Consider the following 26,204-nt stretch of genomic DNA (forward strand, 5'->3'; position numbering starts at 1 on the left):
CTATGTTGGCTACATACTTCAGTCAGACGGCCATCGTTGAAGTTGTTTGTGGTGACGACAAAATGTGTGGTGTTGTAAGAAAACAAAGTCATCAGCGATTGGATCATCTCTAACCAATCAGAGTTTCAAAGCCAATGACGAATTTTCAAAACGCCGCCTTTCTGACTCTGGCCCAACCCATCGGTTTGTGGGACCAATCAGAATGGTTAGAATGTGTTTGCGTTCTAGAAATCGTCAGGGGGCGGGGGGTACTCGAATCCAGTCTCATTGCGGAGAAGAAACTAACGTCCGTGGGCGTGGCCTAGCGTTTCACTAGAGCAAGGAGCTTGGGTAGCCAGGCAACTTTCGGACCTCCACCTTGCATTTTTAGGGGGGGGTTGAAGGGCAACGTTCCTCCCTGTTAGCCTGCTGTCCTGGGACCGGTCCCAAATTACAACCTATTATTCCCTCGATTGTGCACTTACGACCAAAGCTCTGGTCAAAAGTAGTTAGGTAATAGGATGCCAAAGCTCTGGTCAAAAGTAGTGTCCTCTCCTCTCCTGTCCTGTCCTGTCCTCTCCTCTCCTGTCCTGGATGCCATTTCCTGTTGCCTGCCTGTCCTGTCCTGTCCTGTCCTGTCCTGTCCTGTCCTGTCCTGTCCTGTCCTGTCCTGTGTGTGAGCGGTGGTGCTGGTGGTGGAAGGCATTGAGCAGTGCAGGGCCCCTGTGACATTCAGTACATCATAGAAATACAATCTTTAGAACAAACATCAACATTCCGTTCAACTGTTGTTTAAAGCCGAGAGTTCCATCTCTGCCAAGAGAAAAAAAGGGTTTATTTTGCTTGACTTGTTGTCCAGGCCTAATAACATGGAGATTGGTGTTGAGTGTGTATATAGTGTTTCTGTGTATTCTGTGTAGTTTGATATGGTACACAGGTGGTTTTTAAACCTCTCCTCAGGGACCCAGGTCCACAGCCAGCTCACCTGATCTAACTAAATCATCAAACCCTCGACCAGGTGAATCAGGCGACCTAGTTCAGGGCTACAACAGAATTGTGAAATGTCTGAGGAGAGGTTTGATAACCCTGGGGGTAGGGGACGATACGGTACAGATTGGACCAGCGAGGTACAGACATTATGTGAGGTATAGGGAGGTAAGCCACAAGTTATACTCATCAGCTGACTAAAGAGGTTTGCTCTAGATAATATCAACTGGACTACTTTTGGCACAGAGCCCTATTCCCTATATAGTGCACTACTTTTGGCACAGAGCCCTGTTCCCTATATAGTGCACTACTTTTGGCACAGAGCCCTATTCCCTATATAGTGCACTACTTTTGGCACAGAGCCCTGTTCCCTATATAGTGCACTACTTTTGGCTAGAGCCTATGGGCTGTAGTCAAATAGTGCACTATAAAGGGAATAAGGTGCCATTTGAGACTCAACAATGTATTTTCAGCAATCAAGTGTCATCATGGGCTATCAATGTTCTTAAACTCACATTTCTATAAAACACTTTTCCAGAGAAAACTACATGTGAATATATAATATAGTGATTGGGTATAACTGTTACATTTTTCATTCCTAATGTTGTTTGGAGAACTCTGAATCTGATTAGGATGTAGTATAGGCCAGTTCTTCTGAAGGAGACTGGTTTGTTCTGTCGGTGACAGGAGATGAATACAGGAGAGACCAGAGAGAGGAGAGATCAGAGAGAGGAGAGACCAGAGAGAGGAGACACCAGAGAGAAGAGACACCAGAGAGAAGAGAGACCAGAGAGAGGGAGGGACAGAGAGAGGGAGGGACAGAGAGAGGTGAGAGACCAGGAGATGAACACAGGAGAGACCAGAGACAGGAGAGACCAGAGGAGAGACCAGGAGAGACCAGAGGAGAGACCAGAGAGACCAGAGAGAGACAGGAGAGACCAGAGAGAGACAGGAGAGACCAGAGAGAGGAGAGACCAGAGACCAGAGGGACAGAGGAGAGACCAGAGATGAACACAGGAGAGACCAGAGAGGAGAGAGAGGGAGGGACAGGAGAGAGGTGAGAGACAGGAGATGAACACAGGAGAGACCAGAGAGGAGAGAGAGGGAGGGACAGGAGTGGGAGGGGGTTGGATGTGTGTGTCTGAGTTCCTGCGTTGATGTGTGTGTGTGAGACCGTAAAACGTGTGAGTTTGTAGAACACTAACTGTGTGTGTGTGTAAATGTAACAAAACTCGACTTCCACATCAGCTGTGTGTGGGAGGACGTGGAAGTCGTATGAGAGAGTGAGAGCAGGAATATTAAGGTGCAGTAGCGCACGGCGGCCAGCGGGTGGTGATAGCGCCGTCTACAGGGCAGTGAGACGGCCGGTGAGTGCTGCCTGCAGCTCCGAGGGCAGAAACACCCCCAGCTCTGTGATGATGCCCCCCGTTATCAGCTGGTGGGGGGTCACGTCAAACGCCGGGTTCCACACATCAATACCTGGAGAGGGAGAGAGACGGGGGAAGGGACAGAGAGCAAGATAAATTAGGGGGTGTGGGGTTAGGGAGAGACTGTAGAGAGCGACAGAGGAAGAGAGGGGAGAAGGAAGGGAGGTATCATGGTAGAGTGAGGGTATAAAGGGAGAGAAGGAGAGAGAGAGAGAGAGAGAGAGGAAGGGAGGTATCATGGTAGAGTGAGGGTATAAAGGGAGAGGAGAGAGAGAGAGAGACAGAGGAAGGGAGGTATCATGGTAGAGTGAGGGTATAAAGGGAGAGAAGGAGAGAGAGAGAGAGAGACAGAGGAAGGGAGGTATCATGGTAGAGTGAGGGTATAAAGGGAGAGAAGGAGAGAGAGAGAGAGAGAGACAGAGGAAGGGAGGTATCATGGTAGAGTGAGGGTGTAAAGGGAGAGAAGGAGAGAGAGCGAGAGAGAGACAGAGGAAGGGAGGTATCATGGTAGAGTGAGGGTGTAAAGGGAGAGAAGGAGAGAGAGAGAGAGAGAGAGACAGAGGAAGGGAGGTATCATGGTAGAGTGAGGGTGTAAAGGGAGAGAAGGAGAGAGAGAGAGAGAGAGAGAGAGACAGAGGAAGGGAGGTATCATGGTAGAGTGAGGGTGTAAAGGGAGAGAAGGAGAGAGAGAGCAGGAACCCTGGGGAACAGCTTCTCCATTAAAGGAGAGGATAATATAATTACTGTGATGTCACAGAGCTCCTCTTCTAGTTCTTTAATTAGAGACACGTGTCACAAGTCAATCAGCTCCGCTACATTTCCCAGAGATACTCTACCACTACACTGTCCCCCTGTCCCCCTGTCTGTCCGTCTCTGTCCGTCCGTCTCTGTCTGTCTGTCTGTCTGTCTGTCTGTCTGTCTGTCTGTCTGTCTGTCTGTCTGTCTGTCTGTCTGTCTGTCTGTCTGTCATACTCTACCACTACACTGTCCTGTCCGTCCTGTCTGTCTGTCTGTCTGTCTGTCTGTCTGTCTGTCTGTCTGTCTGTCTGTCTGTCTGTCTGTCTGTCTGTCTGTCTGTCTGTCTGTCTGTCTGTCTGTCTGTCTGTCTGTCTGTCTCCTGTTATCTGTACTGTCTGTCTGTCTGTCTGTCTGTCTGTCTGTCTGTCTGTCTGTCTGTCTGTCTGTCTGTCTGTCTGTCTGTCTGTCTGTCTGTCTGTCTGTCTGTCCCCCTGTCTGTCTGTCTGTCTGTCTGTCTGTCTGTCTGTCTGTCTGTCTGTCTGTCTGTCTGTCTGTCTGTCTGTCTGTCTGTCTGTCTGTCTGTCTGTCTGTCTGTCTGTCTGTCTGTCTGTCTGTCTGTCTGTCTGTTATACTCTACCACTACACCGTTCCCTCTGTCTGTCTACTGTTATATCTCTACCACTACACCGTTCCCTCTGTCTGTCTACTGTTATATCTCTACCACTACACCGTTCCCTCTGTCTACTGTTATATCTCTACCACTACACCGTTCCCTCTGTCTGCCTACTGTTATATCTCTACCACTACACTGTTATATCTCTCCCACTACGCTGTTATATCTCTCCCACTACACTGTTATATATCTCTACCACTACGCTGTTATATCTCTACCACTACGCTGTTATATCACTCCGACTACACTGTTATATCACTCCCACTACGCTGTTATATCACTACGCTGTTATATCACTACCACTACGCTGTTATATCACTACCACTACGCTGTTATATCACTCCCACTACGCTGTTATATCACTACCACTACACTGTTATATCACTACCACTACACTGTTATATCACTACCACTACGCTGTTATATCACTACCACTACGCTGTTATATCACTCCCACTACGCTGTTATATCACTCCCACTACACTGTTATATCACTCCCACTACGCTGTTATATCACTACGCTGTTATATCACTACCACTACGCTGTTATATCACTACCACTACGCTGTTATATCACTCCCACTACGCTGTTATATCACTCCCACTACACTGTTATATCACTACGCTGTTATATCACTACCACTACGCTGTTATATCACTACCACTACGCTGTTATATCACTCTCACTACGCTGTTATATCACTCTCACTACGCTGTTATATCACTCTCACTACGCTGTTATATCACTCTCACTACGCTGTTATATCTCTCCCACTACGCTGTTATATCTCTCCCACTACGCTGTTATATCTCTCCCACTACGCTGTTATATCTCTCCCACTACGCTGTTATATCTCTCCCACTACGCTGTTATATCACTCCCACTACGCTGTTATATCACTACCACTACGCTGTTATATCACTACCACTACGCTGTTATATCACTACCACTACGCTGTTATATCACTCCCACTACGCTGTTATATCTGTCTACTGTTATATCTCTCCCACTACGCTGTTATATCTCTCCCACTACGCTGTTATATCTCTCCCACTACGCTGTTATATCTCTCCCACTACGCTGTTATATCTCTCCCACTACGCTGTTATATCTCTCCCACTACGCTGTTATATCTCTCCCACTACGCTGTTATATCTCTCCCTCTGTCTGTTATATCTCTCCCACTACGCTGTTATATCTCTGTCTACGCTGTTATATCTCTCCCACTACGCTGTTATATCTCTCCCACTACGCTGTTATATCTCTCTCCCACTACGCTGTTATATCTCTCTCCCACTACGCTGTTATATCTCTCTCCCACTACGCTGTTATATCTCTCCCACTACGCTGTTATATCTCTACCACTACGCTGTTATATCACTCCCACTACGCTGTTATATCACTCCCACTACGCTGTTATATCTCTCTCACTACGCTGTTATATCACTACCACTACGCTGTTATATCTCTCTCACTACGCTGTTATATCACTACCACTACGCTGTTATATCTCTCCCACTACGCTGTTATATCTCTCCCACTACGCTGTTATATCTCTCCGACTACGCTGTTATATCACTCCCACTACGCTGTTATTTCTCACTCTGTCTACGCTGTTATATCTCTCCCACTACGCTGTTATATCTCTGTCTACTGTTATATCTCTCCCACTACGCTGTTATATCTCTCCCACTACGCTGTTATATCACTACGCTGTTATATCTCTCCCACTACGCTGTTATATCTCTCCCACTACGCTGTTATATCACTCCCACTACGCTGTTATATCACTACCACTACGCTGTTATATCTCTGTCTACTGTTATATCTCTCCCACTACGCTGTTATATCTCTCCGACTACGCTGTTATATCTCTCCCACTACGCTGTTATATCTCTCCCACTACGCTGTTATATCTCTACCAGGGACTACACTACACTGTTATATCTCTCTCCCACTACGCTGTTATATCTCTCTCCCACTACGCTGTTATATCTCTCCCACTACGCTGTTATATCTCTCTCCCACTACGCTGTTATATCTCTCCCACTACGCTGTTATATCTCTCTCCCACTACGCTGTTATATCTCTCTCCCACTACGCTGTTATATCTCTCTCCCACTACGCTGTTATATCTCTCTCCCACTACTGTTATATCTCTACCAGGGACTACACTACACTGTTATATCTCTCCCACTACGCTGTTATATCACTCCCACTACGCTGTTATATCTCTCTCCCACTACGCTGTTATATATCTCTCCCACTACACTGTTATATATCTCTCCCACTACGCTGTTATATCACTCCCACTACGCTGTTATATCACTCCCACTACGCTGTTATATCACTCTCACTACGCTGTTATATCACTCTCACTACGCTGTTATATCACTACGCTGTTATATCACTCTCACTACGCTGTTATATCACTACGCTGTTATATCACTCCCACTACGCTGTTATATCTCTCTCCCACTACGCTGTTATATATCTCTCCCACTACACTGTTATATATCTCTCCCACTACGCTGTTATATCACTCCCACTACGCTGTTATATCTCTCTCCCACTACGCTGTTATATATCTCTCCCACTACACTGTTATATATCTCTCCCACTACGCTGTTATATCACTCCCACTACGCTGTTATATCACTCCCACTACGCTGTTATATCACTCTCACTACGCTGTTATATCTCTCCCACTACGCTGTTATATCTCTCTCCCACTACGCTGTTATATCTCTCCCACTACACTGTTATATCTCTCCCACTACGCTGTTATATCTCTCTCCCACTACACTACGCTGTTCTCTCTCTACCAGGGACTACGCTGTTCTCTCTCTACCAGGGACTACACTGTTCTCTCTCTACCAGGGACTACACTGTTCTCTCTCTACCAGGGACTACACTGTTCTCTCTCTACCAGGGACTACACTGGTCTCTCTCTACCAGGGACTACGCTGGTCTCTCTCTACCAGGGACTACGCTGGTCTCTCTCTACCAGGGACTACGCTGGTCTCTCTCTACCAGGGACTACGCTGGTCTCTCTCTACCAGGGACTACGCTGTTATCTCTCTACCAGGGACTACGCTGTTATCTCTCTACCAGGGACTACGCTGTTATCTCTCTACCAGGGACTACGCTGTTATCTCTCTACCAGGGACTACGCTGTTATCTCTCTACCAGGGACTACGCTGTTATCTCTCTACCAGGGACTACGCTGTTATCTCTCTACCAGGGACTACGCTGTTATCTCTCTACCAGGGACTACACTGTTATCTCTCTACCAGGGACTACGCTGTTATCTCTCTACCAGGGACTACGCTGTTATCTCTCTACCAGGGACTACGCTGTTATCTCTCTACCAGGGACTACGCTGTTATCTCTCTACCAGGGACTACGCTGTTATCTCTCTACCAGGGACTACGCTGTTATATCTCTACCAGGGACTACGCTGTTATATCTCTACCAGGGACTACGCTGTTATATCTCTACCAGGGACTACGCTGTTATATCTCTACCTGGGACTACACTGTTATCTCTCTACCAGGGACTACACTGTTATCGCTCTACCACTACACACACACACACCTGGGGCAGCGATGGGTACTCCGTTGATGCTGGTGAGTTCCTCGGCAGGGCGCTCCTCGATGACAATGTGCCGGCCGCTCTCCAGACTCAGGTCACATGACGTGCTGGGCGCCGCCACGTAGAACGGGATCCCATGGTGCTTTGCGGCGATGGCCAGCTGGTACGTGCCGATTTTGTTGGCCGTGTCACCGTTAGCAACCACCCTGTCCGCCCCTACGACAACAGCTGAGACGGGGAGAGGAAGAGAGAGGAAGAGGGGGAAGGGGTAGGCAGAGAGAGAGAGAGAGAGAGAGAGACAGAGAGAGACAGAGAGAGACAGAGAGAGACAGAGAGAGACAGAGAGAGACAGAGAGAGAGAGAGAGAGAGAGAGAGAGAGAGAGAGAGAGAGAGACAGAGAGACAGAGAGAGAGAGAAGAAATAACAGTATAGTGATAAGAGATGGATAGAACATCAAACCAGAGCAGTTATTGGAGAAGAAGAGAGAGTAAAGACAGGCAGTCAGTCAGACAGGCAGTCAGGCAGGCAGTCAGTCAGTCAGTCAGTTAGACAGGCAGTCAGACAGACAGTCAGTCAGTCAGTTAGACAGGCAGTCAGACAGACAGGCAGTCAGACAGACAGGCAGTCAGACAGACAGGCAGTCAGACAGGCAGGCAGTCAGGCAGGCAGTCAGTCAGTCAGTTAGACAGGCAGTCAGACAGACAGTCAGTCAGTCAGTTAGTCAGACAGACAGGCAGTCAGACAGGCAGGCAGGCAGTCAGGCAGGCAGGCAGGCAGTCAGTCAGTCAGTTAGACAGGCAGTCAGACAGACAGACAGGCAGACAGACAGACAGGCAGTCAGACAGGCAGTCAGACAGACAGGCAGTCAGACAGGCAGTCAGACAGACAGGCAGTCAGACAGGCAGTCAGACAGACAGACAGACAGGCAGTCAGACAGACAGGCAGACAGGCAGTCAGACAGGCAGTCAGACAGGCAGTCAGTCAGACAGACAGGCAGTCAGACAGACAGTCAGACAGACAGTCAGACAGACAGTCTGTGTTTACCTGTGATGCTCTTCTCTCTCATGGTGAGTGCAGCCATGCTGTCTGTGATGAGAGTAGCAGGGAAACCTTCAGCCACGGCCTCATAGGCTGTCAGTCTGGCCCCTTGGTTATAGGGTCTGGTCTCTGTACAATACATCCGCTTCAGTCTGCCGAGAGCATGGAGGGTCACCACACCTGGAGACACACAGGCACGGGTTATAGTCTGGTACTAGAGCATGGAGGGAACAGGCACCACACCTGGAGACACTGGTTATAGTCTGGTACTAGAGCATGGAGGGCGCACCACACCTGGAGACACAGCACACTGGTTATAGTCTGGTACTAGAGCATGGAGGGAACACACCACACCTGGAGACACACTCTGGTTATAGTCTGGTACTAGAGCATGGAGGGAACACACCACACCTGGAGACACACTCTGGTTATAGTCTGGTACTAGAGCATGGAGGGAACGCACCACACCTGGAGACACACACACTGGTTATAGTCTGGTACTAGAGCATGGAGGGAACACACCACACCTGGAGACACACACACTGGTTATAGTCTGGTACTAGAGCATGGAGGGAACACACCACACCTGGAGACACACTCTGGTTATAGTCTGGTACTAGAGCATGGAGGGAACGCACCACACCTGGAGACACACACACTGGTTATAGTCTGGTACTAGAGCATGGAGGGAACACACCACACCTGGAGACACACACACTGGTTATAGTCTGGTACTAGAGCATGGAGGGAACGCACCACACCTGGAGACACTGGTTATAGTCTGGTACTAGAGCCCAGATACTCACTGGTTATAGTCTGGTACTAGAGCCCAGACACACTGGTTATAGTCTGGTACTAGAGCCCAGAGACTCTCTGGTTATAGTCTGGTACTAGAGCCCAGAGACTCTCTGGTTATAGTCTGGTACTAGAGCCCAGAGACTCTCTGGTTATAGTCTGGTACTAGAGCCCAGAGACTCTCTGGTTATAGTCTGGTACTACAGCCCAGAGACTCTCTGGTTATAGTCTGGTACTAGAGCCCAGAGACTCTCTGGTTATAGTCACCACACCTAGAGCCCAGAGACTCTCTGGTTATAGTCTGGTACTAGAGCCCAGGACTCTCTGGTTATAGTCCGGTACAGAGCCCAGAGACTCTCTGGTTATAGTCTGGTACTAGAGCCCAGAGACTCTCTGGTTATAGTCACACTAGACCCCAGAGACTCTCTGGTTATAGTCTGGTACTAGAGCCCATGGAGACACACTGGTTATAGTCTGGTACTAGAGCCCAGAGACTCTCTGGTTATAGTCTGGTACTAGAGCCCAGAGACACACTGGTTATAGTCTGGTACTGGAGCCCAGAGACACACTGGTTATAGTCTGGTACTGGAGCCCAGACACACTGGTTATAGTCTGGTACTAGAGCACAGAGACACACTGGTTATAGTCTAGTACTAGAGCACAGAGACACACTGGTTATAGTCTAGTACTAGAGCACAGAGACACACTGGTTATAGTCTGGTACTAGAGCCCAGACACACTGGTTATAGTCTGGAGAGCCCAGAGACTCTCTGGTTATAGTCTGGTACTAGAGCCCAGGACTCTCTGGTTATAGTCTGGTACTAGAGCCCAGAGACACACTGGTTATAGTCTGGTACTAGAGCCCAGAGACACACTGGTTATAGTCTGGTACTAGAGCCCAGAGACTCTCTGGTTATAGTCTGGTACTAGAGCCCAGAGACACACTGGTTATAGTCTGGTACTAGAGCCCAGAGACACACTGGTTATAGTCTGGTACTAGAGCCCAGAGACTCTCTGGTTATAGTCTGGTACTAGAGCCCAGAGACACACTGGTTATAGTCTGGTACTAGACCTCAGGAGACTCTCTGGTTATAGTCTGGTACTAGAGCCCAGACACACTGGTTATAGTCTGCTACTAGAGCCCAGAGACTCTCTGGTTATAGTCTGGTACTAGAGCCCAGACACACTGGTTATAGTCTGGTACTAGAGCCCAGACACACTGGTTATAGTCTGGTACTAGAGCACAGACACTGGTTATAGTCTGGTACTAGAGCCCAGACACACTGGTTATAGTCTGGTACTAGAGCACGGAGACTCTCTGGTTATAGTCTGGTACTAGAGCCCAGACACACTGGTTATAGTCTGGTACTAGAGCCCAGACACACTGGGTAAGTCGCTCTGGATAAGAGCGTCTGCTAAATGACTTAAATGTAAATGTGGTACTAGAGCACAGACACACTGGTTATAGTCTGGTACTAGAGCCCAGACACACTGGTTATAGTCTGGTACTAGAGCCCAGACACACTGGTTATAGTCTGGTACTAGAGCCCAGAGACTCTCTGGTTATAGTCTGGTACTAGAGCCCAGAGACTCTCTGGTTATAGTCTGGTACTAGAGCCCAGACACACTGGTTATAGTCTGGTACTAGACCTCGGAGACTCTCTGGTTATAGTCTGGTACTAGAGCACAGACACACTGGTTATAGTCTGGTACTAGGGCCCAGACACACTGGTTATAGTCTGGTACTACAGCACAGACACACTGGTTATAGTCTGGTACTAGAGCCCAGACACACTGGTTATAGTCTGGTACTAGAGCCCAGACACACTGGTTATAGTCTGGTACTAGAGCCCAGACACACTGGTTATAGTCTGCTACTAGAGCCCAGAGACTCTCTGGTTATAGTCTGGTACTAGAGCCCAGAGACTCTCTGTCTTACCCAGTGCGGTGCCGTATCCTGCCGTGGCCAGTGACCCGGTGTTGCAGTGAGTTAAGATAGTGACAGAGTCTCGGGGAACACCAGACAGGATGTGTTGAGCTCCGTAGTTACCGATCTTCTTGTTGTCATTGACATCCCGCTCCAGCATCTCCTCGATCCAGCCAATCACACTGCAGAATGGGCGGGGATTAGAGGAGAGGGAGTGTCTGTCATTAAGCAGTCTTCCCTTTTCACCTTCTGATCTACTCTTTAGTTTAGTCCACTTTCATGTTCTGACTGTCTGGTCTCTCTCTCTCTTTCTCTGGGTCTCCCTCTCTCTCTCTCTTTCTCTGGGTCTCCCTCTCTCTTTCTCTGGGTCTCCCCTCTCTCTCTCTCTCTCTCTCTGGGTCTCCCTCTCTCTCTCTCTCTGGGTCTCCCTCTCTCTCTCTCTCTCTCTGGGTCTCTCTCTCTGGGTCTCTCTCTCTCTGGGTCTCTCTCTCTCTCTCTCTCTCTCTCTCTCTGGGTCTCCCTCTCTCTCTCTCTCTCTGGGTCTCCCTCTCTCTCTCTCTCTCTGGGTCTCCCTCTCTCTCTCTCTCTCTCTGGGTCTCTCTCTCTCTCTCTCTCTCTGGGTCTCCCTCTCTCTCTCTCTCTCTCTCTGGGTCTCCCTCTCTCTCTCTCTCTGGGTCTCCCTCTCTCTCTCTCTCTCTCTCTCTCTCTCTCTCTCTCTCTCTGGGTCTCCTCTCTCTCTGGGTCTCTCCTCTCTCTGGTCTCTCTCTCCTCTCTCTCCTCTCTCTGGGTCTCCCTCTCTCTCCCTCTCTCTGGGTCTCCCTCTCTCTCCCTCTCTCTGGGTCTCCCTCTCTCTCCCTCTCTCTGGGTCTCCCTCTCTCTCCCTCTCTCTGGGTCTCCCTCTCTTTCTCTCCCTCTCTGGGTCTCCCCCTCTCTCTCTCCCTCTCTGGGTCTCCCCCTCTCTCTCTCTCTCTGGGTCTCTCCTCTCCTCTCTCTGGGACTCTCTCTCTCTCTGGGTCTCCCTCTCTCTGGGTCTCTCCTCTCTCTCTCTCTCTCCCTCTCCCTCTCTCTCTCTCTGGGTCTCCCTGGGTCTCCCTCTCTCTCTCTCTGGGTCTCCCCTCTGGGTCTCCTCTCTCCTCTCTCTCTCTGGGTCTCCCCCCTCTCTCTCCCTCTCTCTGGGTCTCTCTGGGTCTCTCTCTCTCTCTCTCTCTCTCTCTGGGTCTCCCTCTCTCTCTCTCTCTGGGTCTCCTCTCTCTCTCTCTCTGGGTCTCCTCTCTCTCTCTCTGGGTCTCTCTCTCTGGGTCTCTCTCTCTCTCTGGGTCTCCCTCTCTCTCTCTCTGGGTCTCCCTCTCTCTCTCTCTGGGTCTCCCTCTCTCTCTCTCTGGGTCTCTCTCTCTCTCTGGGTCTCCCTCTCTCTCTCTGGGTCTCCTCTCTGGGTCTCTCTCTCTCTCTGGGTCTCCTCTCTCTCTCTGGGTCTCTGGGTCCTCTCTCTCTGGGTCTCCCCCTCTCTCTCTGGGTCTCCCCTCTCTCTCTGGGTCTCCCCCTCTCTCTCTGGGTCTCCCCCTCTCTCTCTGGGTCTCCCCCTCTCTCTCTCTCTGGGTCTCCCTCTCTCTCTCTGGGTCTCTCTCTCTCTGGGTCTCCCTCTCTCTCTCTCTCTCTCTGGGTCTCCTCTCTCTCTCTCTCTGGGTCTCCCTCTCTCTCTCTGGGTCTCCCCCTCTCTCTCTGGGTCTCCCCCTCTCTCTCTGGGTCTCCCCCTCTCTCTCTGGGTCCCCCTCTCTCTCTCTGGGTCTCCCTCTCTCTCTCTCTCTGGGTCTCCCCCTCTCTCTCTCTGGGTCTCCCCCTCTCTCTCTCTGGGTCTCCTCTCTCTCTCTCTCTCTGGGTCTCCCCCTCTCTCTCTCTCTCTCTCTCTCTGTCTCTGTCTCTCTCTCTCTCTCTCTGGGTCTCTCTCTCTCTGTCTCCCCCTCTCTCTCTCTCTGGGTCTCCCCCTCTCTCTCTCTCTCTGGGTCTCTCTCTCTCTCTCTCTCTCTCTGGGTCTCCCCTCTCTCTCTCTCTCTCTCTGGGTCTCTCTCTCTCTCTCTCTCTCTGGGTCTCTCTCTCTCTCTCTGGGTCTCTCTCTCTCTCTCTCTGGGTCTCCCCCTCTCTCTCTCTCTGGGTCTCCCCCTCTCTCTCTCTCCCTCTCTCTGGGTCTCTCTCTCTCTCTGGGTCTCCCCTCTCTGGGTCTCTCTCTCTCTCTCTGGGTCTCCCCCCCCTCTCTCTCTCTCTCTCTGGGTCTCCCCTCTCTCTCTCTCTCTGGGTCTCCCTCTCTCTCTCTCTCTCTCTCCTCTCTGGGTCTCTCTCTCTCTCTCTGGGTCTCCCCCCCTCTCTCTCTCTCTGGGTCTCCTCCCTCTCTCTCTCTCTCTGGGTCTCCCCCTCTCTCTCTGGGTCTCTCTCTCTCTCCCTCTCTGGGTCTCCCCCCTCTCTCTCTCTCTCTGGGTCTCCCCTCTCTCTCTCTCTCTGGGTCTCCCCCCTCTCTCTCTCTCTCTCTCTGGGTCTCCCCCTCTCTCTCTCTCTGGGTCTCCCCCTCTCTCTCTCTCTGGGTCTCCCCCTCTCTCTCTCTCTGGGTCTCCCCTCTCTCTGGGTCTCCCCTCCTCTCTCTCTGGGTCTCCCCCTCTCTCTCTCTCTGGGTCTCCCCCTCTCTCTCTCTCTCTGGGTCTCCCCCCTCTCTCTCTGGGTCTCCCCCTCTCTCTCTCTCTGGGTCTCCCCTCTCTCTCTCTCTGGTCTCTCTCCCCTCTCCCTCTCTCTGGGTCTCCCTCCCTCTCTCTGAGTCTCCCTCTCTCTCTCCCTCTCTGGGTCTCCCCTCTCTCTCTCTCCCCTCTCTCTCTCTCTGGGTCTCCCCTCTCTCTCTCTCTCTCTGGGTCTCCCCCTCTCTCTCTCTCTGGGTCTCCCCCTCTCTCTCTCTCTGGGTCTCCCTCTCTCTCTCTCTGGGTCTCCCCCTCTCTCTCTCTCTGGGTCTCCCCCTCTCTCTCTCTCTGGGTCTCCCCTCTCTCTGGGTCTCCCCTCTCTCTGGGTCTCCCCTCTCTCTGGGTCTCCCCTCTCTCTGGGTCTCCCCTCTCTCTGGGTCTCCCCCTCTCCCTCTCTCTCTCTGGGTCTCCCTCTCTCTCTCTGGGTCTCCCTCTCTCTCTCTGGGTCTCCCTCTCTCTCTCTCTGGGTCTCCCCTGGGTCTCCCTCTCTCTCCCTCGGTCTCCCTCTCTCTCCCTGGGTCTCCCTCTCTCTCCCTGGGTCTCCCTCTCTCTCCCTGGGTCTCCCTCCCTCTCTCTCTCTGGGTCTCCCTCCCTCTCTCTCTCTGAGTCTCCCTCTCTCTCTGAGTCTCCCTCTCTCTCTGAGTCTCCCTCTCTCTCTGAGTCTCCCTCTCTCTCTGAGTCTCCCTCTCTCTCTGAGTCTCCCTCTCTCTCTGAGTCTCCCTCTCTCTGAGTCTCTCTCTCTCTCTGAGTCTCTCTCTCTCTGAGTCTCCCCCTCTCTCTCCCTACATCCATCCCTCCCTACATCCATCCCTCCCTCTCTCTCCCTACATCCATCCCTCCCTCTCTCTCCCTACATCCATCCCTCCCTCTCTCTCCATCCCTCCCTCTCTCTCCCTACATCCATCCCTCCCTCTCTCTCCCTACATCCATCCCTCCCTCTCTCTCTCCCTACATCCATCCCTCCCTCTCTCTCCCTACATCCATCCCTCCCTCTCTCTCCCTACATCCATCCCTCCCTCTCTCTCCCTACATCCATCCCTCCCTCTCTCTCCCTACATCCATCCCTCCCTCTCTCTCCCTACATCCATCCCTCCCTCTCTCTCCCTACATCCATCCCTCCCTCTCTCTCTCCCTACATCCATTCCTCCCTCTCTCTCCCTACATCCATCCATCCCTCCATCTCTCTCCCTGGGTCTCCCTCTCTCCCTACATCCATCCCTCCCTCTCTCTCCCTACATACATCCATCCCTCCCTCTCTCTCTCTCCCTACATCCCTACATCCATCCCTCCCCTCTCTCTCCCTACATCCATCCCTCCCTCTCTCTCCCCTACATCCATCCCTCCCTCTCTCTCTCTCCCTACATCCATCATCCTCCCTCTCTCTCTCCCTACATCCATCCCTCCCTCTCTCTCTCCCTACATCCATCCCTCCCTCTCTCTCCCTACATCCATCCCTCCCCTCTCTCTCCCTACATCCATCCCTCCCCTCTCTCTCCCTACATCCATCCCTCCCTCTCTCTCCCTACATCCATCCCTCCCCTCTCTCTCTCCCTACATCCATCCCTCCCCTCTCTCTCTCTCCTACATCCATCCCCTCCCTCTCTCTCTCTCTCCCTACATCCATCCCTCCCTCTCTCTCTCTCCCTACATCCATCCCTCCCTCTCTCTCTCTCCCTACATCCATCCCTCCCTCTCTCTCTCTCTCCCTACATCCATCCCTCCCTCTCTCTCTCTCTCCCTACATCCATCCCTCCCTCTCTCTCCCTCCATCCATCCCTCCCCTCTCTCTCCCTCCATCCATCCATCCCTCCCTCTCTTCCCCTACATCCATCCCTCCCTCACTCTCTTCCCCTACATCCATCCCTCCCTCTCTCTCCCTACATCCATCCCTCCCTCTCTCTCCCTACAGCCATCCCTCCCTCTCTCCCTACAGCCATCCCTCCCTCCCTCCCTCCATCTCCCTACATCCATCCCTCCCTCCATCCCTCTCCCTGGGTCTCCCTCTCTCCCTACATCCATCCCTCTCTCTCGCTCTCTACATCCATCCCTCCCTCTCTCTCTCCCTACAGCCATCCCTCCCTCCCTCCATCTCCCTACATCCATCCCTCCTTCCATCTCTCTCCCTGGGTCTCCCTCTCTCCCTACATCCATCCCTCTCTCTCTCTCTCCCTACATCCATCCCTCCCTCCTCTCTCTCTCTCTCTCTCTCTCTCTACATCCATCCCTTCCCTCCTCTCTCTCTCCCTACATCCATCCCTCCTCTCTCTCTCTCTCTCCCTACATCCATCCCTCCCTCTCTCTCTCTCTCCCTACATCCATCCCTCCCTCTCTCTCTCTCTCCCTACATCCACCCCTCCCTCTCTCTCTCTCTCCCTCATCCACCCCATCCCCCCTCTCTCTCTCCCTACATCCACCCCTCCCTCTCTCTCCCTACATCCACCCCTCCCTCTCTCTCCCTACATCCACCCCTCCCTCTCTCTCTCCCTACATCCACCCATCCCTCTCTCTCTCCCTACATCCACCCATCCCTCTCTCTCTCCCTACATCCACCCATCCCCCCCATCTCTCTCCCTACATCCACCCACCCCCCCCCCATCTCTCTCTCTCCCTCATCATCCCTCCCTCTCTCATCCATCCCCTCCCTCTCTCTCTCTCCCTACATCCACCCCTCCCTCTCTCTCTCCCTACATCCACCCCTCCCTCTCTCCCCTCCCTCTCTCTCTCTCCCTACATCCACCCCTCCCTCTCTCTCCCTACATCCACCCCTCTCTCTCTCTCTCCCTACATCCACCCCTCCCTCTCTCTCTCCCTACATCCACCCCTCCCTCTCTCTCTCCCTACATCCACCCCTCTCTCTCTCTCCCTCTCCCTACATCCATCCATCCCTCTCTCTCCCTCTCCCTACATCCATCCATCCCTCTCTCTCCCTCTCCCTACATCCATCCATCCCTCTCTCTCTCTCCCTACATCCATCCATCCCTCTCTCTCTCCATACATTCATCCCTCTCCCCCATCTCTCCCTCCATCCATCTCTCTCCCTACATCCATCTCCTCCTCCACCCATTCCTCTCTCCCTCCCACCCATCCCTCCCTCCTCCCATCTCTCTACACCCATTCCTCTCTCTCCCTCCCCCTCCCTCCCTCCCTCCATCCCTCCCTCCATCTCTCCCTCTCCATCTCTCAACACCCATTCCTCCCACCCATCCATCCATCCCTCCCTCCATCTCCATCTCTCAACACCCATTCCTCTCTCCCTCCCTCCACCCATCCCTCTCTCCATACCTCTCTGTGAGTTGTTCTGGGTTTTTCTCCATGCTCTCGTTCTCGGCAAACTCCATCAGTTCTCGGGCGGCCCGGCCCATATTGACAGCCGTGGGTCTTGCAGAAGTCAGGTGACACAGAGACTCCCGGATGAAGGTCACGGGGTCGTTGCCCCCGGCACCTGCGCGCAGCTCCACTGCCAGGCTCAGACAGCCTACGATGGCGATGGCAGGAGCCCCCCGTACCTGAAGGGAGAGAAGGAATGGAGGAGGAGAAGGAATGGAGGAGGAGAAGGAATGGAGGGAGAGAAGGAATGGAGGGAGAGAAGGAATGGAGGAGGAGAAGGAATGGAGGAGGAGAAGGAATGGAGGAGGAGAAGGAATGGAGGAGGAGAAGGAATGGAGGGGGAGAAGGAATGGAGGGGAGAAGGAATGGAGGGGGAGAAGGAATGGAGGAGGAGAAGGAATGGAGGGGGAGAAGGAATGGAGGGGGAGAAGGAATGGAGGAGGAGAAGGAATGGAGGGGGAGAAGGAATGGAGGGGGAGAAGGAATGGAGGGGGAGAAGGAATGGAGGGGAGAAGGAATGGAGGGGGAGAAGGAATGGAGGGGAGAAGGAATGGAGGGGAGAAGGAATGGAGGAGGAGAAGGAATGGAGGAGGAGAAGGAATGGAGGGGGAGAAGGAATGGAGGGGGAGAAGGAATGGAGGGGGAGAAGGAATGGAGGGGGAGAAGGAATGAGGGGGAGAAGGAATGGAGGGGGAGAAGGAATGGAGGAGGAGAAGGAATGGAGGGGGAGAAGGAATGGAGGGGGAGAAGGAATGGAGGGGGAGAAGGAATGGAGGGGGAGAAGGAATGGAGGGGGAGAAGGAATGGAGGGGGAGAAGGAATGGAGGGGAGAAGGAATGGAGGAGGGAGAAGGAATGGAGGAGGGAGAAGGAATGGAGGGGGAGAAGGAATGGAGGAGGAGAAGGAATGGAGGAGGAGAAGGAATGGAGGAGGAGAAGGAATGGAGGGGAGAAGGAATGGAGGGGGAGAAGGAATGGAGGAGGAGAAGGAATGGAGGGGGAGAAGGAATGGAGGAGGGAGAAGGAATGGAGGAGGAGAAGGAATGGAGGAGGAGAAGGAATGGAGGGGGAGAAGGAATGGAGGGGGAGAAGGAATGGAGGGGGAGAAGGAATGGAGGGGGAGAAGGAATGGAGGAGGGAGAAGGAATGAGGGGGAGAAGGAATGAGGGGGAGAAGGAATGGAGGGGGAGAAGGAATGAGGGGGAGAAGGAATGAGGGGGAGAAGGAATGAGGGGGAGAAGGAATGAGGGGGAGAAGGAATGGAGGGGGAGAAGGAATGGAGGGGGAGAAGGAATGGAGGGGGAGAAGGAATGGAGGAGGAGAAGGAATGGAGGGGAGAAGGAATGGAGGGGGAGAAGGAATGGAGGGGGAGAAGGAATGGAGGGGGAGAAGGAATGGAGGGGGAGAAGGAATGGAGGGGGAGAAGGAATGGAGGGGGAGAAGGAATGGAGGGGAGAAGGAATGGAGGAGGAGAAGGAATGGAGGAGGAGAAGGAATGGAGGAGGAGAAGGAATGGAGGGGGAGAAGGAATGGAGGAGGGAGAAGGAATGAGGGGGAGAAGGAATGGAGGGGGAGAAGGAATGAGGGGGAGAAGGAATGGAGGGGGAGAAGGAATGGAGGGGGAGAAGGAATGGAGGGGGAGAAGGAATGGAGGGGGAGAAGGAATGGAGGGGGAGAAGGAATGGAGGGGGAGAAGGAATGGAGGGGGAGAAGGAATGGAGGAGGAGAAGGAATGGAAGGGGAGAAGGAATGAGGGGGGAGAAGGAATGGAGGAGGAGAAGGAATGGAGGAGGAGAAGGAATGGAGGAGGAGAAGGAATGGAAGGGGAGAAGGAATGGAGGAGGAGAAGGAATGGAAGGGGAGAAGGAATGGAGGAGGAGAAGGAATGGAGGAGGAGAAGGAATGGAGGAGGGAGAAGGAATGGAGGAGGAGAAGGAATGGAAGGGGAGAAGGAATGGAGGAGGAGAAGGAATGGAGGAGGAGAAGGAATGGAGGAGGGAGAAGGAATGGAGGAGGAGAAGGAATGGAAGGGGAGAAGGAATGGAGGAGGAGAAGGAATGGAGGAGGGAGAAGGAATGGAGGAGGAGAAGGAATGGAGGAGGAGAAGGAATGGAAGGGGAGAAGGAATGGAGGAGGAGAAGGAATGAGGGGGAGAAGGAATGGAGGAGGAGAAGGAATGGAGGAGGGAGAAGGAATGGAGGAGGAGAAGGAATGGAGGAGGAGAAGGAATGGAGGGGAGAAGGAATGGAGGAGGAGAAGGAATGGAGGAGGAGAAGGAATGGAGGGGAGAAGGAATGGAGGAGGAGAAGGAATGAGGGGGAGAAGGAATGGAGGAGGAGAAGGAATGGAGGAGGGAGAAGGAATGGAGGAGGAGAAGGAATGGAGGAGGAGAAGGAATGGAAGGGGAGAAGGAATGGAGGAGGAGAAGGAATGGAGGAGGAGAAGGAATGGAGGGGGAGAAGGAATGGAGGGGGAGAAGGAATGGAGGGGGAGAAGGAATGGAGGGGGAACCAGACATCATATTGGAATTGAGCCTTTGAACATTTCTTGTAATCCTCCAGGTAAACCAGAGAGGGAGGACCTGTGTGTCTATCGAACTCTTATTGGTCTTTATCATACACGTGTCTCCTCCCATCTCTCCTCGCCTGCTGGAACCCCCACACTCCTCTAGAACTCTCCTGTCCAAAAGACTGAAACTATGCAGTACGAGGCTATACCAGACAGGACCGTATGCAGGCAACACCAGACAGGACCGTATGCAGGCAACACCAGACAGGGCCGTATGCAGGCAATAACCAGACAGGACCGTATGCAGGCAATAACCAGACAGGGCCGTATGCAGGCAATAACCAGACAGGACCGTATGCAGGCAACACCAGACAGGACCGTATGCAGGCAATAACCAGACAGGACCGTATGCAGGCAATAACCAGACAGGACCGTATGCAGGCAATAACCAGACAGGACCGTATGCAGGCAATAACCAGACAGGACCGTATGCAGGCAACACCAGACAGGGCCGTATGCAGGCAACACCAGACAGGGCCGTATGCAGGCAACACCAGACAGGGCCGTATGCAGGCAACACCAGACAGGACCGTATGCAGGCAACACCAGACAGGACCGTATGCAGGCAACACCAGACAGGACCGTATGCAGGCAACACCAGACAGGACCGTATGCAGGCAACACCAGACAGGACCGTATGCAAACAACACCAGACAGGACCGTATGCAGGCAACACCAGACAGGACCGTATGCAGGCAACACCAGACAGGACCGTATGCAGGCAACACCAGACAGGACCGTATGCAGGCAACACCAGACAGGACCGTATGCAGGCAACACCAGACAGGACCGTATGCAGGCAACACCAGACAGGACCGTATGCAGGCAATAACCAGACAGGACCGTATGCAGGCAATAACCAGACAGGACCGTATGCAGGCAATAACCAGACAGGACCGTATGCAGGCAATAACCAGACAGGACCGTATGCAGGCAACACCAGACAGGACCGTATGCAGGCAATAACCAGACAGGGCCGTATGCAGGCAATACCAGACAGGACCGTATGCAGGCAACACCAGACAGGACCGTATGCAGGCAATAACCAGACAGGGCCGTATGCAGGCAATAACCAGACAGGACCGTATGCAGGCAATACCAGACAGGACCGTATGCAGACAACACCAGACAGGACCGTATGCAGGCAATCACCAGACAGGACCGTATGCAGGCAACACCAGACAGGACCGTATGCAGGCAATACCAGACAGGACCGTATGCAGGCAATAACCAGACAGGACCGTATGCAGGCAACACCAGACAGGACCGTATGCAGGCAATACCAGACAGGACCGTATGCAGGCAATACCAGACAGGACCGTATGCAGACAACACCAGACAGGACCGTATGCAGGCAATACCAGACAGGACCGTATGCAGGCTATACCAGACAGGACCGTATACAGGCTATACCAGACAGGACTGTACACACACGCCCAACCCTCTAACCACTAGGCTACCTGCCGACACAAAGCAGGGCGATAGTCAGGACACACAGACAGCAGGACAGTGAGTAGTTGGGTTCATCCATCCCCAGAGACACTACCATTACTATCACCATGACGACATCATACTGTTTAAGAGGCGTTCCATCACAGGTCTGAAGTTGGACTGATGCTCAGATGGAGAGTATCTCAGTGTGCGTGTGTGTGTGTGTGTGTGTGTGTGTGTGTGTGTGTGTGTGTGTGTGTGTGTGTGTGTGTGTGTGTGTGTGTGTGTGTGTGTGTGTGTGTGTGTGTGTGTGTGTGTGTGTGTGTGTGTGTGTGTGTGTGTGTGTGTGTGAGACAAAGAGGGAGATGAAGAGAGGGTGTCTGTATCAATGGAAGGAGGTTTATTATGAAGAATAAAAAGATAAGAGAACGAGTCTATTTGACGATCAACCAAACACCTCTCCTCGTCAGAACCGCTCTGATAAAAGCCGTCGCCAAACACCTCTCCTCGTCAGAACCGCTCTGATAAAAGCCGTCGCCAAACACCTCTCCTCGTCAGAACCGCTCTGATAAAAGCCGTCGCCAAACTCCTCTCCTCGTCAGAACCGCTCTGATAAAAGCCGTCGCCAAACACCTCTCCTCGTCAGAACCGCTCTGATAAAAGCCGTCGCCAAACACCTCTCCTCGTCAGAACCGCTCTGATAAAAGCCGTCGCCAAACACCTCTCCTCGTCAGAACCGCTCTGATAAAAGCCGTCGCCAAACACCTCTCCTCGTCAGAACCGCTCTGATAAAAGCCGTCGCCAAACACCAATAAAAGGAGTCAACAGGCGGCAGAGGCACCGACTGCAGGAGCGAACAAAACCCCGGGAGTCGGTCATTAATAATGCATAGACAATCTTTACAGTGAGAGCAAGATAAAGGGAGCGAAGGGGGTGGGCGTTTTCATGGGTGGGTGCGGATACCTGGCACGGTGGTTTTGTCGGTGGCACGGGTTAACGTTAAACGGTAAATGAATAATTGGATCCATTGTCGCTTAGGATCACGTTAAATTGAGAAACCGGGCGGGTAAAAACGAACGAGTGACACACTGTGTGTGTGATCCAACCCCGAGCGTCCACACCGGGACCGCTATTCCATGCAATACGGCGCTGCGGACGGTAGTAAAATCCGTGGAAATAGCAGGGACGGTCAAAACACACAGGCCTTCAACAAAGAGCCTGTCACAGGCCACAAGCCCTTCGCACAACACCGCCCAGATATGCTCTGTGACAGAACCGAGGGCAGGGTGCACAGCTCACACTAAATACCCACCCGGTCTGACACAAAGACACCCGTAGTCAGCATAGCTACACACACTGTGGTGGAAACACTGATAACTAGAAACACACCCACACGGGGGTTTGACACGTAGTGAGCGTGGAATCGGACAGGAAACGAACGAGGGAGAAGACAGAGAGTGATATTTCTTACCTTCATGGACTTTATCGCTTCATAGCCGTCCTGCACTGTGCGGACCTCGTCGAACACAGTCTCCTGCGGTAGGAGCAGCTGGTTAAGAATCTGCAGAGACCCGGCCCGGTAACGGATCGCCTCGAGCGTCATGACCCGTGAACGAGATGGATCGGATGGCACAACACACACACACGCTCCTCCCGGTTGTCGTTTCGAATCGTCGTGGGTTGGTAGAGGATAAAAGTGCTGGAAAATGAATATTAACTGTCTGGGGGGGAAAAGAGAGGGGGAGCTCAGAAAACCTCTGTCTGACACACATACGGAACCACGTGCTTACCCCGGCAGGAAACCGACCCTGCCTTTCCGAACTTTGTCCACGCCCACCTCTCGCGCGCTCTTTTTCGGCGGTGACAGGCCTGCTCTCTTCTCTCTTCTCCCTTCTCCCCCTCTTCTCTCTTCTCTCTCTTTTCTCTCTTCTCCCCCTCTTCTCTCTTCTCTCTCTTCTCTTTTCTCCTCTTCTCTCTCCCCTCTTCTCTCTTCTCCCCCTCTTCTCTCTTCTCCCCCTCTTCTCTCTTCTCCCCCTCTTATCTCTGCCCTCTGTTTTGATTGTAGACACGTAGCGTTCAGATTAAATGTATCAGCGTAACTGGAGGAGTTGAGCCGGTGCTCTGTTTTACCCTTCAACAACGGAGCAGGCTGCAGCCCCCTCTCATGTCGGGGTTTAGGGAGAACGAAGGAACATATTGAAACATACTGAAGCCATTGTCTAGTCCTCTCTCTGCAGCTATAGAGCTAGACAGATTATACTGTACAGACTAGATTAGCGCTACAGTCTGAGCTATATACAACATAATAAACCTCTCTATATAGACTGTACTATAGTCCTCTCTGTATAGACTGTACTATAGTCCTCTCTGTATAGACTGTACTATAGTCCTCTGTATAGACTGTACTATAGTCCTCTCTATATAGACTGTACTATAGTCCTCTGTATAGACTGTACTATAGTCCTCTCTATATAGACTGTACTATAGTCCTCTCTATATAGACTGTACTATAGTCCTCTCTATATAGACTGTACTATAGTCCTCTCTGTATAGACTGTACTATAGTCCTCTATATATAGACTGTACTATAGTCCTCTGTATAGACTGTACTATAGTCCTCTCTATATAGACTATAGTCTTCTCTATATAGACTGTACTATAGTCCTCTATATAGACTGTACTATAGTCCTCTCTATATAGACTGTACTATAGTCCTCTCTGTATAGACTATCTATATAGACTGTACTATAGTCCTCTCTGTATAGACTGTACTATAGTCCTCTCTATATAGACTGTACTATAGTCCTCTCTATATAGACTGTACTATAGTCCTCTCTGTATAGACTGTACTATAGTCTTCTCTGTCTATATAGACTGTACTATAGTCCTCCTTATAGACTGTACTATAGTCCTCTCTATAGACTGTACTATAGTCCTCTCTGTATAGACTGTACTATAGCCCTCTATATAGACTGTACTATAGTCCTTTCTGTATAGACTGTACTATAGTCCTCACTGTATAGACTGTACTATAGTCCTCTCTGTATAGACTGTACTGTACTATAGTCCTCTCTGTATAGACTGTACTATAGTCCTCTGTATAGACTGGACTGTACTATAGTCCTCTCTGTATAGACTGTACTATAGTCCTCTCTGTATAGACTGTACTATAGTCCTCTCTATAGACTGTACTATAGTCCTCTCTGTATAGACTGTACTATAGCCCTCTATATAGACTGTACTATAGTCCTTTCTGTATAGACTGCACTATAGTCTTCACTGTATAGACTGTACTATAGTCCTCTCTATATAGACTGTACTATAGTCCTCTCTGTATAGACTGTACTATAGTCCTCTCTGTATAGACTGTACTATAGTCCTCTCTGTATAGACTGTACTATAGTCCTCTGTATAGACTGTACTGTACTATAGTCCTCTCTGTATAGACTGTACTATAGTCCTCTGTATAGACTGTACTATAGTCCTCTCTGTATAGACTGTACTATAGTCCTCTCTATATAGACTGTACTATAGTCCTCTCTATATAGACTGTACTATAGTCCTCTCTATATAGACTGTACTATAGTCCTCTCTGTATAGACTGTACTATAGCCCTCTATATATAGACTGTACTATAGTCCTCTCTGTATAGACTGTACTATAGCCCTCTATATATAGACTGTACTATAGTCCTCTCTGTATAGACTGTACTATAGTCTTCTCTGTCTAGACTGTACTATAGTCCTCCTTATAGACTGTACTATAGTCCTCTCTGTATAGACTGTACTATAGTCCTCTCTGTATAGACTGTACTATAGTCCTCCTTATAGACTGTACTATAGTCCTCTCTGTATAGACTGTACTATAGTCCTCTCTGTATAGACTGTACTATAGTCCTCTCTGTATAGACTGTACTATAGTCCTCTCTGTATAGACTGTACTATAGTCCTCTCTGTATAGACTGTACTATAGTCTTCACTGTATAGACTGTACTATAGTCCTCTGTATAGACTGTACTGTACTATAGTCCTCTCTGTATAGACTGTACTATAGTCCTCTCTGTATAGACTGTACTATAGTCCTCCTTATAGACTGTACTATAGTCCTCTCTGTATAGACTGTACTATAGTCCTCTCTGTATAGACTGTACTATAGTCCTAGACTGTACTAGTATAGACTGTACTATAGTCCTCTCTGTATAGACTGTACTATAGTCCTCTCTGTATAGACTGTACTATAGTCCTCTCTGTATAGACTGTACTATAGACTGTATAGACTGTACTATAGTCCTCTGTATAGACTGTACTGTACTATAGTCCTCTCTGTATAGACTGTACTATAGTCTGTATAGACCTCTGTATAGACTGTACTATAGCCCTCTATATAGACTGTACTATAGTCCTTTCTGTATAGACTGCACTATAGTCTTCTGTATAGACTGTACTATAGTCCTCTGTATAGACTGTACTGTACTATAGTCTCTAGACTCTGTATAGACTGTACTATAGTCCTCTCTGTATAGACTGTACTATAGTCCTCTCTGTATAGAATGTACTATAGTCCTCTCTATAGACTGTACTATAGTCCTCTCTGTATAGACTGTACTATAGCCCTCTATATAGACTGTGCTATAGTCCTTTCTGTATAGACTGCACTATAGTCTTCACTGTATAGACTGTACTATAGTCCTCTGTATAGACTGACTGTACTATAGTCCTCTCTGTATAGACTGTACTATAGTCCTCTCTGTATAGACTGTACTATAGTCCCTCTATAGACTGTACTATAGTCCTCTCTATATAGACTGTACTATAGTCCCTCTGTATAGACTGTACTATAGTCCTCTCTGTATAGACTGTACTATAGTCCTCTCTGTATAGAGACTGTACTATAGTCCTCTCTGTATAGACTGTACTATAGTCCTCTCTATATAGATACTATAGCCCTCTCTATATAGACTGTACTATAGTCCTCTGTATAGACTGTACTATAGTCCTCTCTG

General features: G+C 50.9%; 1 protein-coding gene across 1 annotated transcript; it reads right to left on the reverse strand.

Annotated features, from left to right (window-relative positions):
• Positions 1–2,014: 2,014 nt before the first annotated feature.
• On the reverse strand, positions 2,015–23,018 carry mri1 (methylthioribose-1-phosphate isomerase 1). Its single transcript, XM_046333928.1, has 6 exons — positions 22,674–23,018; positions 17,160–17,383; positions 11,173–11,342; positions 8,445–8,618; positions 7,403–7,627; positions 2,015–2,445 (listed from the first exon to the last, which is right to left on the reverse strand). Exons 1-6 carry the CDS (start codon positions 22,803–22,805, stop codon positions 2,312–2,314), a joined length of 1,059 nt encoding a protein of 352 aa, XP_046189884.1. The 5' UTR covers positions 22,806–23,018; the 3' UTR covers positions 2,015–2,311.
• Between the last annotated feature and the right edge of the window lie 3,186 nt (positions 23,019–26,204).

Source organism: Oncorhynchus gorbuscha, unplaced genomic scaffold (assembly GCF_021184085.1).
Source record: "Oncorhynchus gorbuscha isolate QuinsamMale2020 ecotype Even-year unplaced genomic scaffold, OgorEven_v1.0 Un_scaffold_550, whole genome shotgun sequence".
Lineage (NCBI taxonomy): Eukaryota > Metazoa > Chordata > Actinopteri > Salmoniformes > Salmonidae > Oncorhynchus > Oncorhynchus gorbuscha.

What these genes read in the sequence shown, in the direction of transcription:
- mri1 (XM_046333928.1), bottom strand. Translation starts at nt 22,805, where the DNA reads ATGACGCTCGAGGCGATCCGTTACCGGGCCGGGTCTCTGCAGATTCTT. An exon ending in AAGCGATAAAGTCCATGAAG is followed by an intron (nt 17,384 to 22,673) that starts GTAAGAAATATC and finishes CTCTCCCTTCAG; the next exon opens with GTACGGGGGGCTCCTGCCAT. An exon ending in CCAGAACAACTCACAGAGAG is followed by an intron (nt 11,343 to 17,159) that starts GTATGGAGAGAG and finishes CCCATTCTGCAG; the next exon opens with TGTGATTGGCTGGATCGAGG.